We start from the raw sequence: 18454 nt of genomic DNA, 5'->3' as shown, positions 1-18454 counted from the left end.
TTGAATAATTATTGTGAGGCACAGTTTATATAATAGCAAATCAACACTGTATTATTGGTTTGAACTTGACAGTCTTCTTGAATATTTTCTTTGTAATCTTATGATTAGGGCTACAGTAGATGTGTTCTATTTTCATTAAGCTCTAACTATCAAATAAAAATAGTAATATTTTGTGTTTCAGCGGTGGTGGAGTCGTGTGTCTGTGTGGGCACTATGAGGCTCTGTGCCATAATTCTTGTTATTACCAGTGTGTTTTTGTTCTAATTTCAGCCTGTTTTTTTCATGATTTTAAAGGAAACTTTCTCATCTCTAGCAACAGTCCTTTGGGAGTGTTAGACAATATCTGGAATTCTGGATTCCATAAAATGTCATACGTCCGTCCTTCTGCACCTCTGCATCTCTTGCATGTTCCTCCAGACTCTTTATACTCTGCCCATACTTCAGCTCCCTGAGCTCCTTTTCTCCACTTTAAATGCGACACAGTGGGGGGCCCTTTACGTTGAAATGCACTCTTACAGCTGCAGTTCGGTCGCAATAAAAACCAATTCCTCTGTGTGGTCCGTTTTCTGTTTATTTGCTTTATGAGAGCGCGTGGCAATTAATCGAATCGGAGGCAGTTCCGGGCCGCTGGTTTTCATTTTCCTGTTAGCCCTGTCTGCCACTTCTCAGCTATTGACTTACTGTCTTCATATTTCGCCGTCCCAGCTTTGGGCCCGGCTACTGCACGATAAAGAGCTTGTAAGGAATGCACTGGAGATGCTGTAACCCTGCTTCTCAGATCCCCGCTCTCCTAGACCACAGCCGCATGTCTGCCCGTCAGACGTACGCATCCAGAGTGAGGTGCAAGGTCAGCATGATTATAGGTGACAGATGAATGATATTAAAATGCATGTATACTGCACAGCCATGCACATGACCTACTAATTAACTTGGATGTATTCGGATAAGTTAGTTAACATTGCCTAGTTGTTCAGGAGTGTCCCTTACTGCACCTTCCTAGTTCTTGGGAAGCATACTATAACTGTCTGCTGAATCACTGGGGTAGATTTTGAATCTTGATCACAGTGTCAGCACTCATTCTTTGTATCTGAGGCTGATGTATCACTTCAGGCATGGTTTACTTCGTTAGCGCAATGTGCCATCAGTAGTCTAAGGACTTGCTTAATTTGCAGTTCTAAGAGTGCAGGAGCAAGACAGGCAGCATTTTACCAGGAAATAAAATCTCCATTTTATCTCAACAGTGATGGCCCAATTAAGTTCATACACGATCCGTCATTCCATAGTTCCTCTTTTGAATATTTCATAGATTGCATGAACCACATTAATTAATTCATTTGCTTTCTGATCTGGATTAAGTAGAGTAGTTGGGAGGGTTGTCCTCACCTCCTTGAGCACATGTATTCTTAATCATTTCTGCAGACTGACAAAACAGGAAGTCATATTCAAGATCAGTACAGTGCTGGATCTAAGTCTCTGGAGGAGCGACATACTGTACATGACAGCTGCAGTTAAGACTGAAATGTTGCCATCGGTTCATTGAAACAGAGTTGTAAAATGCATAATCAAATGGTTTCATAATAAGCAAGAGGCACTGAACTCACACAAAATGGAGAATTCCTCACAACTTGTTGTAATCCAACATAACTGCAGTTCAGATCATTTTTATACAGACAGACTGAAAACATAGATTGACCTTTAATATTTACTTGAACATAAGCATGCCAGTATAATTTTCTCCCCTTGAAATGATATGCAGTTTGGCATTAAATTTAGTCAGTGAATCATGTAATTTAAGTTTACATGGAAGGAAATACACAGGGAATAAAAAGTTATAGCATAGAATGGTTTACACAAAATAATTAGCACTAACAAAGGATGGAAAAAGGAGGAGTGAGACGAAAAATAATTAAGAGCTGAGAGAGGGGGGGCAGAGGGGAGAAATTGTGGATTAATGGTGACAGAATGCTCAAAAAAGGGAAAATGTAATCATTATTGTCGAAGATATTTGAATAACAACTGCAGACATGACATAAACAGCTGGCAAAGCATTATAATGACACGCTACCTCCTTACAGCATTACGTAAGGGCTAAACCTTGACAAGGTGTGTGGTTTTACTAAAAAAATCTGTGACAACTTTGGTGTAATGCAGCCAGATGTGAAGCTGAGGGCCACTAACCAAGTTGTAGTCGATCATTTTCACATAACAGCACATCTCAAAGTGGTTTATCCATGGGTAACAAACAAAAATAATAATAGAACAAAGTAGTCACGGTTAACTTTTCAGTATTAGCATTTAATAATGTTCCAGTGTTTTCTTAAAGATATAGTTCCTATGAGGAACTATAACATCTGGTCAGGCTACTCACTGGAAGCAGCAAGTCCATCAAGTTACCATAGAAACGTCAAGAGAGGTGCTTGCATTTCGGAAACCGAGGAAAATGATTGCCGTGACACGGAGAACGAAGGACTCGGGGGCAGGCATTATGGCAAAACAAAAGGAGTTTTATTCAGACCAGCATATATAAACTGGAAATAAAAAAGATTGTGAGGGATCAAAATGGGAGGAGAGGAACAAGAAAGGGCACAGGGACCCCGAGGGAACGACGTCAATGAGTGGACTGGGGAATACAGGATGGAGAAGCACGTATATAAAAGACTAAGAAAGGAGCTAACGTGAGGCAGCTGGGAGTGATTAACATGTGGGTTAGGAACAAGAGGTAAAACAATGAGGGTCACGCTAGGGAGGGGACAGGAGGGTCAGGTGGATATGGTGGGCAGGACATGACAATTATGTTGATAAGAATGACTGCTTACTTATGAGTAAAAGGTCACACAGGTTATTTAACTAACATATTTAATAAAACATGAAAACACATTAATATAATAAATATAAGTTATTAAGCTTACTACCTGTGTGGTTACGTGAAAACAATCAACACCCACGTGACATGTCTGGACCAAGAACAGAAGAGTATAACACATATACACAATGAACATACGTGGTCTAAATATGTAATACTTAGTATATGTAGGTAATGCCACATATTTCTAAATGTATACGCATTATTGTCCCTGTAAGGCTGAATTTGTTTACATATTTTCCAGCACATAAATTCAGTAAAGGGTTTTGTCAAAACGTCACTTTGGATTAGTACTCTATGGTAGGTTTAAAACTCTCTGTGCCATGGAAATTGTTGGGAAATTGGGTCCTTTGCTTGTGTCTAATGTTCCTTTATAAAATGCTAATGTACAAAATGCTTTGCCTTGGTTTTTATTAGCGTGTTTACAACTTAATTCGTGAGAAAACAGACTTACAAACAATATAAAAAACTGCAGCCGACGGGGTGTTTTAGTGCATCAAGCCACACACCAGACACTGCGTATTCCCCTCACAGTGCACATGAAGGTTGGTTAAATTTACGCTTTCTAAGCCCTATTTTAGTGTATGTGTGTATATGTATGTGTGAGCGAGTGCCTGATATCCTGTACTTCCTGGGAATATGCCAGCCACTACACAGCATATGTATATTATATTGAAGTATATCTTTATTCTATGTAAAAGCTGACATTTACCAGCAGCCATTAACACCATATCATGGCTGGATCTGACTCGTTTAGACAGGAGACCTTTGGGAAAGATTGGGTTTCTGCTTGCGACCAGGCTCATTGGAGGACGACGGCACCCTGCTCTCCCCCCACAACAGTCAAGGGGGCTCTGGAGGCAGTTCTTCATTTTGAACAAGACTTTAATGGCAGAGTACTTTCTTGTAAATGACAGACTATACTCCACTAAAATTATTAAGCATGTGTTTGTGCCTTTTTAGGTCCTATCAGAAACACAAGGCCATGTAATCACCCCCCAGTGTCATTAAATATTTCCTACTGGTGCAAAATGGCCACTGTGCTTCACAAGGTGGACACTATATGTGTTGGTGGCTGAAGTAAGTTATTCCCCAAAAAGCAATACAGAGCACCCCAGGGATTTCTGGGTGAAGAATATTATATAAACGCCATCCATTACCTTGTTACCCCATAAATTTTATTACCAGCTGACTCTACTGTTTGTTGCAAGTTATTCATTTCAAAGGTGGGGTTAAGATCCTCTTTTTCCCAATGGACCTTGAAAGCCCCTCTCTTTTTAAATAAAAAAGGATTTTCTGTAACACGTGGAAGGACCAGCTTCTTAATTATTTATAGGGGACTGTGTAAAAAAACAGAACGACCAAAAATGTGACCCAAATCCTTTCCTTTGTAATTGGATACAGAGGAAAATGTTGGAGACCTGAATAATTTGCCTTCAAATTTGGAGAAAAATAAGATAATACACATAATGCGGATACACTGTATAATTAATTAATATTGTGTGTATCTCAAGTTGAAGGAACTTATTATATAAAGGGGAAGCATTTTTGGTAAGAGTATTTTCTTTAAGACTGTATTTCACATTTGCTATTTCTTGCTAACTAGTACAAAGGTGTACTTAGCCTGCGGGAGGCCCTGAAACTGTGTCTATTTGTGTGGAGATAGAGCAAAGTTTTGAAAAGAGAGACACAAACAAGGAGACAGCTGTAGGTCTCTGTCACCCAAAGAATAAAACGGAACACAGAGCCGGCCTCCCCAGCACCACATTAAGATGCTAGTCTTGGATGTGCACTTTATTCCATTTCCTTCATTGCAACGTAGGCTTACAAATTCAGGGATGTGCATCTAGTCATGACTCAGTATTACAAAAACAAATATGACAAGCAATATTCTTATTTTCTTAATTAGAATCGTAATCAGTATGAACGGTATTGGCTAAATATATAAGACATGCAAGGAATTTGTCTTGGTGGATCTGCCCTGGCATAACATATAACATGACAAGACAATTTCAAGACTTAATTAATAAAAGAATCAATATTTGTACACATGAGAATTTTGCACGTACAGTGGTACCTTGGTTCTCGAACTTAATCCGTTCCGGACTCCGGATCGAATCCTAAAAAGTTCGAGTTCTGATCGAATTTTTCCCATAAGAAATAATGGAAAACCAATTAATTGGTTCCCGGCCCCCCAAAATTACACCTAAATATGTTACACCCCCTCATTAACCTCGTGTGGGATGCCCATGTGATCAGCTGTTTCTGGTTGTTGTCATTAGTCCTCTGTATTAAGTCCGCGTTTCAGTTGGTTTCCCCAGTCCGGTCATTGGGTGCGTTCGACTTGCTTACAGTGCTGGCTTAAAGCAACGCATTCTGATCCTGAGGCAATGCATTACGGTTAGATGCATTGCGACCTCTCACCCGGCTGCACAAACTGGAACCGCCTCCGTGACGACACACCTTTGCCCTTATTGGCTGAAGAGTTTAGTTACATGCATGACGTTTGTATCCCAGGCAGTTCCGATGCGTAATCTGCTATTTCTCCCGAATATCACGTAAAGCAGTGAGAACTGGTTTTCAGTTAATTTACCTGGTAAAAAAAAGTTTAAATAAATGACATAAATGCTCTAATAGTACACGTACTGTAAGTTAGTGGTTTATTTATTGTTAGTTACTGTAATGTTGCGCTGCTTTATTTGGTTAATCGTCCAGTCTGTGAAGAAGGCATTCAAGTAAGAATTGCACTGTAGTATGACTCATTTCCTGGCGCGTACAATTTATATTAGGTTAGCGTTCACGGCTCGACTTTTGATATTCAGATCGAGTTCTAGGTCAAACTGGTTTGTTCGACTTTCAAGAAATTCAAGTTCTAGTGAGTGCGAGAACCGAGGTACCACTGTACTTTTTAAGCCAAATTTTTGACTATTTGCTTTGAACTTGAGTGACAATTTTCTCGTTTAAATGTGGATGTTGTGAGAGGTGCATACTGTCTGTCTAAACTCAGCCTGTTGGGGTCATGGGGATTTGCAGTCTGTGCCAGAAAGCCTGAGGTAAATAGCTACAGTATGTAAGGGAAAGCAGTCCTTTGCAAGGCTCTCTCATTTTCTCTAAAAACACTGAAATGCAAATATAAAGTAACAATGTAATCAGCACTGGAATATCAAGACGAGTATTTCAAGACGGTTTAAAAAAAAATTTATTAGTGTAATGCATCCGTCAATCTTACATACTCACTTGTCATATTCAGGGTTGCCTGTCCTACAAACTACGGGCACAAGGCAGGAAACAACCCAAGGTGGGGCACCAACCCATCGCAAGGCACACTCGCACACCATTCACTCACACATGCACACATATGGGCAATTTAATAACTCAAATTCACCTTGGCATGTTTTTACACCATGGGGAGGGGGGGTGGGTGTAAACCCCACAAACTATGCAGGGAGAACATGCAAACTACACACATTGATACATGGTAGAGACTCAAACCCTGGTCCCAGAGGTGTGAGGCCACAGTGCCAATCACTACCCTACCATGCCACCCTATCAATGCGATATTAATTTTACAGTTAAATCACTGTATTAAAAGGTATTCTACAAACTGTTGTATTTATATGTCACGTTGCATCTTGTTATTTCCTGTTTCACACTCAGTTTGAAATGGCCAATTAATCCGATCGTAGGTCTCCTGCTGGATACACACAGCCCATGCCAACTCATGAGCAATGCAGACCGGCACACATTTCCTTTGAAGCTATAAGTTTCTCCTTAGTGTTTGTGACGTCTGTTTTTTTCTGAGCGATGTAGTACATCTGGAAGCAAGCGGTATTCTTTCGATTCCACCCACAGACCTGTGGGAGGTCAGCTGACAGAACACGCAGCTGTAGAGCGATGAGAGGGAGTGGAACCCAGGCATCAAAAACCACCTCATGGAACATGAGCCAATTTGCATTCCCTGGGCCTCGGATCTAGATGTCCGACTGTAGGAAACATCTTGCTTTGACAGGTGTGCCCCTCACCTGGAAAAATGCATATTTTAAAATAAGAAACATGCTACAGCTAGCCATTCTATGTATATGTGTTGCAGTGTTGATAGCATGTGTCAAATTTCAAGCGTTTCTTGTGATAGATCAATAAGATAAATAAAAGCAGTCAATACCCACATCATTATGAAAAATTCACATAGTAGCTTCTGTCAGACAGCTGCAATCAGGGCGTCACATTTCAAATGTCACATTAAATTTGTTTCGCGGTTCGCCGATACTTTCAAACTGTAAAGATCGTGCCCTTTTCAAGTCAGCTATTGAAGCTGGGGCAATCTGACATGTTACTGTGCCCCTTAAGTGCGATACACCTGCATTTCGACCTACACGGAGGAGGCTTCCTGATGGTTTCCAAGAGTTTCTTCACTTTGAATGTGTTGACAAGTGGCACCATTTTTTCCTACATCTGTCAGTGTGTTTTGTGGGGCGACTATGTCACAGATAACAAAAAGAGCTGAACAATGACACTGACATATGTCCCTGAATTACATTTCCAAATCGTTTCCATCTCTCATTTCCTCCCAGCCAAGTAAGGAAAACAGTGACGTCAGAGTGACTTGTTTACTGTACAGAAGCCGGTGTAAGTATTTCGGGAGACTGCTAGACTTCCGCTTATCATGCGAGCTCTGTTGTTTTTTTTCAATCTGAAGTGACTCTAAACTACTTATTTGGAATTATTTCTTATAACCACCTCAAGGCAGAAAGTCTCAGCTGTCAATCTCTGCACTACTACACTGAGATTATTTTCTCAGTTTAAATTGCTGTAGGAGTTATGCATATTTGTTTCGCATATTCTCAGAATACACACAGAGACAAAAAAGTGTCAAAATAAATGTGAAATATTGTTTACCAATATAACCTATTTAACTTCAGATATTTTACACATATGTTGTCTTACTGTCCTGTAAAAGTGGCCTCCACAATTCAGAAATGTAAGAAGATAAAATATATCGGTAACACTTTACTTAAAGCAGTCACCATAATGAGACATCCTGGGACTAACACATTATAATGGTCATTATAATCCATTATAATGCATTATGAAGGTATTTATAGTGAATTATAGATGAGAGCTTCACAGAGCATTCAAATTGCATAATAAGGCTATGATGCCTTTTTATAAATAGTTATAGCTCTGTGTATAATACTTTATGAATGCATTATAATGCATTATGAAGGTATCTATAATGCGTTACACACGGGTGCTTTAAGTAAAGTGTTACCAATACATCTTACCTCGTGTAAGGTGATGATATGAAAAAATAGTTCCACATGATTGTGTGGGTATGTGACCTGTGATGAACTGGCAGTCTGTCCAGGGTGTACCTCAGCTTTGTGCCTTGGGCTCCAGGTCCAGGATAAAACGTTGAAAGTTGGATGGATTTACAAAGATTGTGAAACTACTTTAGTAAGTATTCTGTATTTATAAGAGACAGGCAAGGCCTGAGTGGTGCTGGAATCGAAGGCCGTCTCCCAGGTCTCCCAGGTCTCCAGACACATTTCCCGAAACGGGCAGGTTAGCGACACATTAGTCCCAGGATGTCCCAAGGGTGGGCACAGGATCTAGGAAAGCCCAAGGGCATCCAGGGAGAAATGAGTGCCAATTTTTTGTAGGGAAAAGTGCTAGCACAAGATTGACAGTGCAACAGAGTGCAACGGATTTTAGCCTCAACAGACATTTTTTAGCTAAAGCAGAGTCTCAAGTTGATCAATGTAACATTTTTATTGCTAAACTGCAGCAGTGTTACGAGCTATAAAAGACTTAAGAGACTATATTTGCCTTATACACAGTTAGTGTCCTACATCGCCAGGTTTTGGTGCTTTGTAGCTATACGTCTGCTTCAGTTTTAGTTGTGTGATTTAGCGGACAGAAAGCAAACCGATGGAGGACTGTACTCTGGGTTATTAAAAACCAGATGGGCAACAGAATTTGGGGTGAGTCAAATGCTTTGTTTGCACAGTAGAAGCACCAGCCAGTGCAAAGAGCAGATATCATGGGTCTGGCAAGGAAGCCGAACTGAGTGAATCATTTGGAAATGACTTTTGTAGAGAATGAATCTCAACCAATACACTCTGCAGTAGACACAATGAAGAGTTCTGACAATGAAGATAGGAAATGTCTGTTTAGATTTATTTCAGTGTTACTGTTTCTTGGACTGTTTCAGGCAGATATTTACCACATCTCAGTGTCTGAAAGGGCTTCCTCTGTCCATCTTGCTTAGCTGAGCCGTGTCGTTGGCAGCTAGGTGTGCTGAGGGCTAACAAGGTGGCTCTCTGTGATGCATTCCTGGCCAGGTGGTGACCGTATCTCCCATGGCTGCCTGCCTCATGTCCTACAGGTATCAAGGCCCAGTTTTACACAACTGAAAATATATAATAAGAAGAACTAATTACTGCAATTTATTCTCTCTCCTTAAGAAAAAAAATATATTCCTTGGGCTACTCATTATGAATAAGTTTTGTCATTGTGAATGACACTGATAATGTCCCTGAAATATGTTGCTGAACTGAGCTGCATCTAGTATGCGCATCAAGGCTAGGGTGCTTTTCAAAATCAGTTAAAATGAAGAACTAACAAAGAACTTAAGAAGTAAGAAGAACTCTTCTCTTGAATTGAATTTTTGGGGCTGGTTTCTTTAGAAATAATTTTATTTATTAATGTTTTTTTTTATTTTTATCAAATTAAAAAAGCTGAAGATGCACACTTAATGAAGTGGCTGCAGCTAAGCTAGCTGTACCAGTTCAGTTATAACATTCATTTTTGATGTTCACAACATTTTTTTGTTTTTCATGGGTTGACATTTTTGGTGTAGATAAAAAAAAATAATAATAAAAAAAAAATCAGAGATGAGGGACAGGGAATGCATGTATGAAGTCACAGAGCAGGCATCCTGAATGAATATGTGAATATGAGCTGAGGAACTGTCTGGTGAAAGCAGGCTGGATGGGTGATGCTCCAACTATGTCATTATTATTATTTTTTACTTTTTGTATTTTTGCTGCTTTGTTGTTTAGCCAGTCTCATAAAAACATCTGGGTTTGAGTTAAGCCTTTAAGACCCAAAAACTTTGTATTGTATTATGTGTTAAATCGATGAAGTTTTGGGGATGAAACCTTCTAACTTCTCCATTTCAGTCATTGCCGGGCAGCAAGCCAAAATACCCTCAGATAGCCTCACCTTATCTGCCAGAAAAAAAGTGCAACACTACACTGCAGATGACTTCCCTTAAATCATATTTATGTTCTTCTCTCTTCTTTAATCCACAGGTCCAGCTAATACATTATAACCATGAGCTGTATACTAACTACACAGAGGCAGCAAAAAGTCCAAATGGATTGGTGATTGTATCTATATTCATGAAGGTAACGGCATCAATTCCTCCTTCATTCACTGACCTCAGTAAAAATTCCTGTGTGTCATGTTCATTCCTTAAGGAGTACATTCGCAGTATTTTCATGTTACCATTGCTTACACAGACATATTTTATTCATCTAAAGGTGGTGTAATTTATTCATGTAGTTAGTTGATAGATTTGCTTCTTACATAAGGAAGGAATATTCTGATTCAGGAGGGTGCACTGTGTCTTGTATTTCACACCTTATTTAATTTAATTTATTTCTCCATTTATCTCTTTTATTTAAGGGGAAAATGGGAAATAATGATGTATAGACGTACTGAAAGTATCGCTCTGAATAGGCTTTTCAGCTATGGCTCACCATACAGTATGAGCCTCGGGAGGTCAGGGTCATGTTAGGACATTCCACATATTCTCTACAGAAGACTCTGTGTGCTCATGCTAAGAAAATAAGCATCTCTTTGAAAAGGCCAAGTGGGAAATTATTCCTGCTGTTGCTTCTGTTGGCCTGTTTATGAAAATGCTCTTTGTTTGCTCACCAAGCAGAAAGTCAGAGCTTGCATCCTTCCCCCCCTGTCTTCTCTGCCACGCCACTTGATTATTTTACCCTGTTCTGTCTCACTACCTCCCATGCTGACAGTAAACCGGATCACTGTCACCCCAGTCTAAAATTCTTTTAACTGGGGAAAGGACTTACATTTAGAAGCCAGTGTGTAAAAAGCTCAAAAGATGGTTAGCGTTAGCTCCTTTGTATCAGTAATGGAATTTAGTCATTTTCAGTTGAACCATCACTCAGAGATAATCTGTTTGGAGCACTACTGGGAGTTTTTTCAATCAAGAAAAATTTTTTTATGGGAAGCAATCAATACTAAGTCAATACAATATATATTGTATGTGGATTTCAACGTGCTCACCTGCAAAGTCCTCCTTCCCCAGTGTTCAGCACACACATCACCCTGCAGCTCAGGTCTCACCCGCTGGGTCTTGATGGAAATTTGAGGATCAGGTGTGTGTGTAGAAATAAGTAAAATATCAAGTTTTTAGTAAAATTCCTAATTCTTCTAAATTAAATTCTAAATGAGGTGATCCATTAAGATGTAGGTTAATAGCTAATTATCTCACAAATTCTAAGTGTCATTATTGTTATTGGATTCATAAAAGACTCTGCGAGTGACCATGTGTAATTACTTTTGCCTCGTCCAAATTTCTGCCTCTAGCAACAATCAGTTAAAACTTATGCTAATTAAAAGTTAAATATGCAATGCCTTACAATATAATGGACAGCAACTGTCAAATCATGGAAGAAAGCCAACAAAAACATTCTTTTTCCTGCTGGTGAACTCCACATTATTAGGCTGGAAATGCTCGGAAATTCTTTTAAATAAAGTGAAAAATATATAGAAAATTTCAAAGGGAAGGAAAATATATTGTTATTTTGTAGAGTGGAACATTTTTCCTTTTTAAATTTCACTACTTTGTAATGGGAGTAGTAAATAGAATATGTGTTTAGTACTTAAGGAAAGCCTTTATCTGTTTAAAGAAATTGCCTTTGTTTTATGCATTTGGAAACAACAGTGTGTTCCTGTGTAATTAGATTCTCACATAATGCATCTGAATACACTGGACTATTTAACACCAAAGCCAACAGCATCTCTGAAGCAACCAGTTGCCACCTTTTGAATTGGCCGTTAGCGTTGCCACAACTGGGACGGCTTAATTGTCTTAAAAGCGGACCAAGGCATATGCGTCTTTGTGTGTCCCTTGTTCAACACCACAAAGTGTCAGTAAACAGCACTGGCTGCTTTATGCATCTTCACATCTGTCATTTCATTGTCTGCAATAACCTATAGGCCATAGGCACAAACCTTACGGCACTCTGCCCGTCATATAGTTAGTATAATGATAATATATAAAAAAGGTAGCTTCAGGGTTCCTTCATGAGTATTTATTGACAGTTAAGAGCAGGTGGTATTTTTACAGGTTGTACCATCCCTGTTTATGAATCGCCATAATCATATGCAAATGAGAGGAGAGAAAGTCAAACTCTGGAGTGACATTACCGGTATTCCATAAACCGCCTATCTACATTTATGTGCTGGGAAGCCACATAGCCGAAATAATTTCTTATCCTCACAATACAGATTATGAACCACGACCATATTATTAACATGCAGAGTTTGCTTGCTGTGTTTCAAAACTAAAAAACAAGCCAGCAATTTGTGATTTTTTTTTTTATGCAATGCCACATCAGGCATTTGCAGCTCCTTTCCATATCAGTAATACACTCTTTTTGTAAAACGTGTCTGACACACCATACCTGCACATTGTCTGTGATGTACTGAGTCATACCAAAGGCTCTTATATTTTTTTGGGGGATTAATGCATCTCCCATCTTTACCCAAATGGAACTGCAGTCCGCTGTGGTGTAAATGGTTTTCCTGCAGGGCTCTCAAAGAGATGGCTGCCAAGCAGAGTGTCAGTGGCCCAGCCTTTAAGGTCCACTTTGCCTCTCATTCACCATGACCCTTTGCATGACATCCTAACAGGGGAGGAACCTCTTCTGCTCTCTTCCAGGTCAAAGTGGGTCTGGATTGCCAGTAGGGCTTTCCAGGCACAGCAAAAGGGAATCACACAAGCACAGACATTTCAGAGACGGACAGAGATTGAGGAAAATTATCTGGATCATTCTGGGTTGATCCAAACACAACATCTACAAGATGTAGTCTATATATAGTACTTACAACAGATTTTTATACTAAGGTGTAGTAATTACCCCAAAAATACTTTTTAAATTGTACCTTTTGTGCAGTGTTTTATGTGTATACAACTATTTCTCAGTTAAACAAAACATAAAATGACTTTACTATAAAAAAAAATTACTGAGCCAAAAAAATTACAAAAAATCATGCTAAAACCAATAACTGGGTTAAAATGAAAAATGTCCTATCAGTACTATAAACTCTCTTGCGTGAGTGTCTGCTGCAAAGTCATTACAGTTGATCAGCTTTTATTAAAAGTTATGAGTGCACCAGCAATATCTCAGAGACGGTATGTCATATCTCCTAGTTAGCACATAATGCAATATTAATGTAAATTAATACAGGATAACGTGTCTATATGAAATTTTTAAGTCGTACGTTTACCGGTTTTGCTAGTTTAAATAAAGGCAATGATAAAACACATTACTTTTTACTGCAATCAGATCAATATAACCAGGAATGCGCATGCTACCCAATAAAGCATCAGCAATTAGTTAAATTCTTATTGATTGCAATATTGAAACTGAAGTAGACCATTAACTCTATGGCAACTGAAGTTAACAGAAAATTGAAATATTTGACCTTGTTTTGTTTATTATATGTAATTGTGTTCATTTTTTCTTTCTTTTTCCAGATATCTGAGTCTTCAAATCCATTTCTAAATCGTATGTTGAATAGAGACACCATCACCAGAATAACATATAAGAGTAAGTCATGCATATTTATATATATTATGTCAGACTTTGTCTTATTTTAGCATCTTTGTACTTGCAACTGCAATTTATTCTTAAGATTAATCGAAAATTTCCCTTTATGGTAGCATTTCAATAGGTGTACGGTAAAAAGAAAGAGGGAGAGTATGTCCATATAGAAGTAAAACACCAGCAGGAAGCATCTTATAAGGGTGTTAGGTCTCTATCAGCCACTAGAACAGCCTGAAATTGATTTGGCATAGGGGTATGTTGAACTCTATTAGAGGGATGCAGCTGTAGTCATCAAGGAGAAGATCCAGCATTTCCACCACGCTGATAGCGGGAAATGCTCTGTCAGCCAGTGATCCAGAAGGTCCCATTTTCAAGCTGGTTTGGTCAGGATCTGACCACCCAGGAACCGTGGTGCATTGTTCTCACCATATTCATGATGAAGAAACCTGTCCATGAGCTGAGCACGAGCACAGCGTCATCCAGAAAGATTCTGTTCCTAGCAGGGTAGAAATATTTCACATATAAAACCAAATAAATCAACTGGAATAGCAGAAGAAGCGCAGGGACTTTTTCATAATGGGAAGAAAGAGGTTTATAATTGAATGAATAGAAAATTAAATAAATTAGCTGACTTTGGCGCATGACAGAGACAACGGGTGAGTCCACACCTGAATACTTATTTGCTATGTAGTCTGCAGACTATATATTATGCAAACAAGCAGTATGCAAGTATGCAGTATGCAAAGAAGCAGTATGTCAGAATCCTCAGCAACGATGAGACAGTAGGCGAATGGTACCCTGATGACGTACTACATTCTGTGAAATCCCACAAAGTCACTGGAGTTGCATCCAAAGATGAAGAACATTGCTTGCACAGACACTTGTGTCAACATGGCGGAGGAAGTGCCAGCTCTGTACAAATGTCCGAAGAAAACAACACCCGCTTACACAAGCTGACTAGAATATGATTTTTTTCACTGATAAAATTGAACAGTTTTTAACTTTCTTGAGGGTCATGCTACAACATTGGAACACATACATGTTAGATAATGTGCAAGACGGCAACCACATTATGTCCAGATGCATTCATAATGATCTCATGCATACTAACAGTTTGCACCACATTATCGGTCACGTTTTAGGCCTCTAAATGAAATCCATTTCATGACATGTAAGTGTTCAGTTTCGGATGGACACAGTTGGCTGTCGTCAGCTGAGAGACACACCCAGGAGCCGGAGACAGGAAATACAAATTAGCTATGCCACATTGACACTAATGGAGATGATGCAGTACCAGAACAAAGCTACAAGACTGCAGGGATATGTGGAAGGGGATTCAACAAAGCTGAGGGAAGCCTAAGAATAACAGTTTTATTTTTAGTGCATGTGTGTGTGCACATGCAAGCAGAAGAGGAATTTGGGCCTGTTAGTGTGACGCTCTCGGTTAAGGAGCTAAACCATTAATGTGGATGATGTTTACAAGATGTCATGGTGAGAGCAGGGAAACCCCGCACAGCAGCCTCCGCATAGTAGGACTTGATCTCCATTTTTCAGCAGCAACCTAGGAAGACCCCCAAGTAACTGAAAGTATGTCACTGCATTATGTCAAGGGAGAAGCTCCACTCTTCAGTAATAGACTCTACCCTGGGCGTCTTATGTTCAGTATACAGTAGTCATTAAGTCTTATGTGTTTCCATTCTACGGCACCAACAGAATGGTTAACGTGTGGACATTCAGTTTTAAAATAGCTACTGGATGTCATTTCATTTTTCAAATAAATGCAATCATCAGGGAATCATAGTACTTCTACCAATGTACTGTGCTGACAGGCCTCTATACCCTGGCAATAAATATGCAACAACTGTGACTGTAGTTTGAATATATTTCTTTTAACCAAAAACAAATTACCTTTCTTGAAAATGACTGAAATTTTTTCAGTAAAAAGCTGACCTCCCAGAAACACCAAATATTAATTGAGGCTTAACAATTCTGCTTTCACTCAATAAATTCAAGCTGCCTTTGTTTTTAGATGATGCGTACTTATTAACTGGATTAAACATTGAGGAGGTATATCCCGAGACCTCAAGTTTTATCACGTACGACGGATCAATGACCATTCCGCCATGCTACGAAACTGCAACATGGATCCTGATGAACAAACCTGTGTATGTGACAAGGATGCAGGTAATTCTTTGACCTGTGGACAATTAGTCGCTTACTTAAGCAGGTCTAGCACCCGGCTCTCTTCCAGTCCACTCTCCTTAAACACCACACCTCCATTTTAGCGGAAATTCACACGTGTCCTTAGGTTTCTGGCTCGCGCTCCCCTCCTGAGCTTGGCCCTCTCTGCTGTAGATGCACTCCCTCCGTCTGCTCAGTCAGAACCAGCCCTCGCAGATCTTCCTCAGCATGAGTGACAACGTGCGGCCTGCGCAGCCCCTCAACAACCGCTGCATCCGGACCAACATCAACTTTAGCATGCAGGGAAAGGACTGTCCCAATAACAGGGCTCAGAAGCTACAGTATCGAGGTAAAAGGCTGGATTTCTCTGCTACCGCAGCTGGTGGCCCCCAGTGTCTGCCTTGCTATCTTCTATCTGTCTCATCACCGTCTCATTTCACCCACTCGTCTCTAGTCTTACTTAAGGTGACCGTTTTCCTTGTTTCCTGCATGCATGGACGTCTCTATATGCTTACCTCTCTGTCTGCTTCTCTCTCTCTCTTTCTCTCTGTCTCTCCTTGTCTGTCTCCCCTCTAGGGAATGGAAAACAAACTCAGAAATGAGATACCACAACACTGTAATGTTGAACACATGTTTATATTATTTGTGCAAAAGGAATAGGCAACGTCAGAATTGTTTCAGATAGCATTGATTTTGCCATATTGCTGTTCCAAATCACAATGTTACTACTCATTTCCCTCCTTTTAACTAGTTCTGTTATATTCCTATGGGACAGTTAGTCTGATATCATGGCATAAAGTTGAGCCTCACAACAGAAACCACCCCCCCCCCTCCCCGCCTTTGGTTGTTTCATGTGCAGATGAGGCTGCACGCATGCCGTTTACCATTTCCTTTTGTCTGTTTCAGCTAATATATCTCCGCAATAGCTGCACAAAACGTGAATTTTACCCTGCGCATAAATAATTGAGGTCAGGAGGTAACTCATTATTCATTGTATTGCTTTTCAAAACCGTTGATTATCGTAACTGTGTCTTTCGTTGCTCCTTGATAAAAACTCAAGTTTTGTGCTGTTGTTGCTGAGATTTTCAACCTCCCACCCCTCCCTGAAGTGTGAAGATGAACTATGAAAAATGTGAAGATGTACTTTTTACAGTAATTGTTGTAAATTTTTGCTTTTTTTCATGTTTTGTAAATGCAAACAGTAAATGTCTTATAGCTGTGATGCACTCTTAGGTACTAATTTATGTAAATAATGCTGTAGTATTTTTTACCTGGTGAGGGCACTTAAAATGTACCTTTATCAACCCAGGAGAAAAAACATTTTGTGTAGTGGTTTATTAGATAAAGTATATATCAGAAATATTACATATTGCATTATACTATACAATGAATGTTGTCTCTCTCTGTAGGAAAGAAACCCAAATTTGTACTACAGTCCTAAAATATTAAATATTCTGATCTCTGTCTGTCACTCTTCTTTTTCAGTTAATGAATGGCTTCTAAAATAGAATCCCTTTGATGATCAAAGATATGAGTATTTTGAGAAAAAGCAAGAACAAGTGGCAAAAAACACCATCTAACAGGATCAAGACTGCATTGCTTTTTTTCCTGCCAGGTTTCATGACATCATGTTATTAAAATAAAACATAAGCGAGAAAAGACTTTGCCGTTACCAGCAGAAATCCTAATTTCATACTTCAAGAACATTTTAATCAAACACTGAGTAGTCAAAAAATATTATATCTATAAAAAAATGTTTTGATACCTAACTTTTTGGGAGAAAAACTAATTTAAAATGTAAGAAAAAGACAGCCATGTCACCAGTGGAAATAAATGTGACTTTTTAGCCTTTGTACATATGAACACCTTGCAGAAAATCAAACGGAAGCAGACATGTCAGTCAGGAGGACGACCGCAAAGGCTTCAGAACTACATTTTGTCATTGTATTGAAAAGGCATGCAGGTCGCAGGAGATCAGCAGGGCACGACCTGTGCGTCTGCGTCTTCAGCGATCTCAAATCAAGCTATGTTAGATAAACATTGAACAATACCGTCTGTGTGAAACTGAGTGTTTTGGCCTTGTAAATATCCTTATTATTATTATCATTATTATTATGATTATTATTATTACTAATGCTGAAAATGAATAAACAAAACAGAAACAAAAAACTAAGAGGAAAAATATGAATAGAGTTGAGTATTTTACGCTTGGCGCACTTTGAATTCTGGAGCAGTTCTGAAGCTGATGCCTTTTTTCTGTTTTATTGTTTACAATGGTCATACACTGTGTTTGATTAATGTTATTGGCCCAATAAATGTGTTTGGAAAGTTCATTTTTGTAAATATGCCTGCCTATGTTTGTCTAGTTTTTGTTTTGTTCCCTCCTCATTTTTATCCATTCTGTTTATATATAAGCATAAAACAGGTTTTTTCCAGGAGTTTTGTGTGTAACGTCTACCATACATTAAAATCTGAAGATACTTACTTCAGTGTTACCTTTGATAAGCTTTTCCGCTCTCATCTAGAGCAAAAAGGGGTATTCAAC

The 18454-nt window shown here is 39.1% G+C and overlaps 1 protein-coding gene across 7 annotated transcripts in view; it reads left to right on the top strand.

Moving 5' to 3' along the window:
- ca10a (carbonic anhydrase Xa) overlaps window positions 1–18242 on the top strand; it is a 165697-nt gene extending 147455 nt beyond the window's left edge. For 5 of the 7 annotated variants that reach the window (XM_023845128.2, XM_023845127.2, XM_023845122.2 and 2 more), the window contains 5 exons: window positions 10177–10272; window positions 13659–13731; window positions 15758–15912; window positions 16084–16258; window positions 17395–18242. In XM_023845128.2, the coding sequence (XP_023700896.1) occupies window positions 10177–10272; window positions 13659–13731; window positions 15758–15912; window positions 16084–16258; window positions 17395–17417 (522 nt within the window). In that variant the 3' untranslated portion in view covers window positions 17418–18242. Of the gene's footprint in view, window positions 1–10176; window positions 10273–13658; window positions 13732–15757; window positions 15913–16083; window positions 16259–16815; window positions 16886–17394 lie in introns of all 7 variants that reach the window. The other 2 variants (XR_002842137.2, XM_023845126.2) reach the window with 2 other exon arrangements.
- The last annotated feature ends 212 nt before the right edge of the window (window positions 18243–18454 follow it).

The sequence above is a fragment of the Paramormyrops kingsleyae genome, chromosome 5 (genome assembly GCF_048594095.1).
Source record: "Paramormyrops kingsleyae isolate MSU_618 chromosome 5, PKINGS_0.4, whole genome shotgun sequence".
NCBI lineage: Eukaryota > Metazoa > Chordata > Actinopteri > Osteoglossiformes > Mormyridae > Paramormyrops > Paramormyrops kingsleyae.
This window is presented reverse-complemented; position numbering and strand designations above follow the sequence as displayed.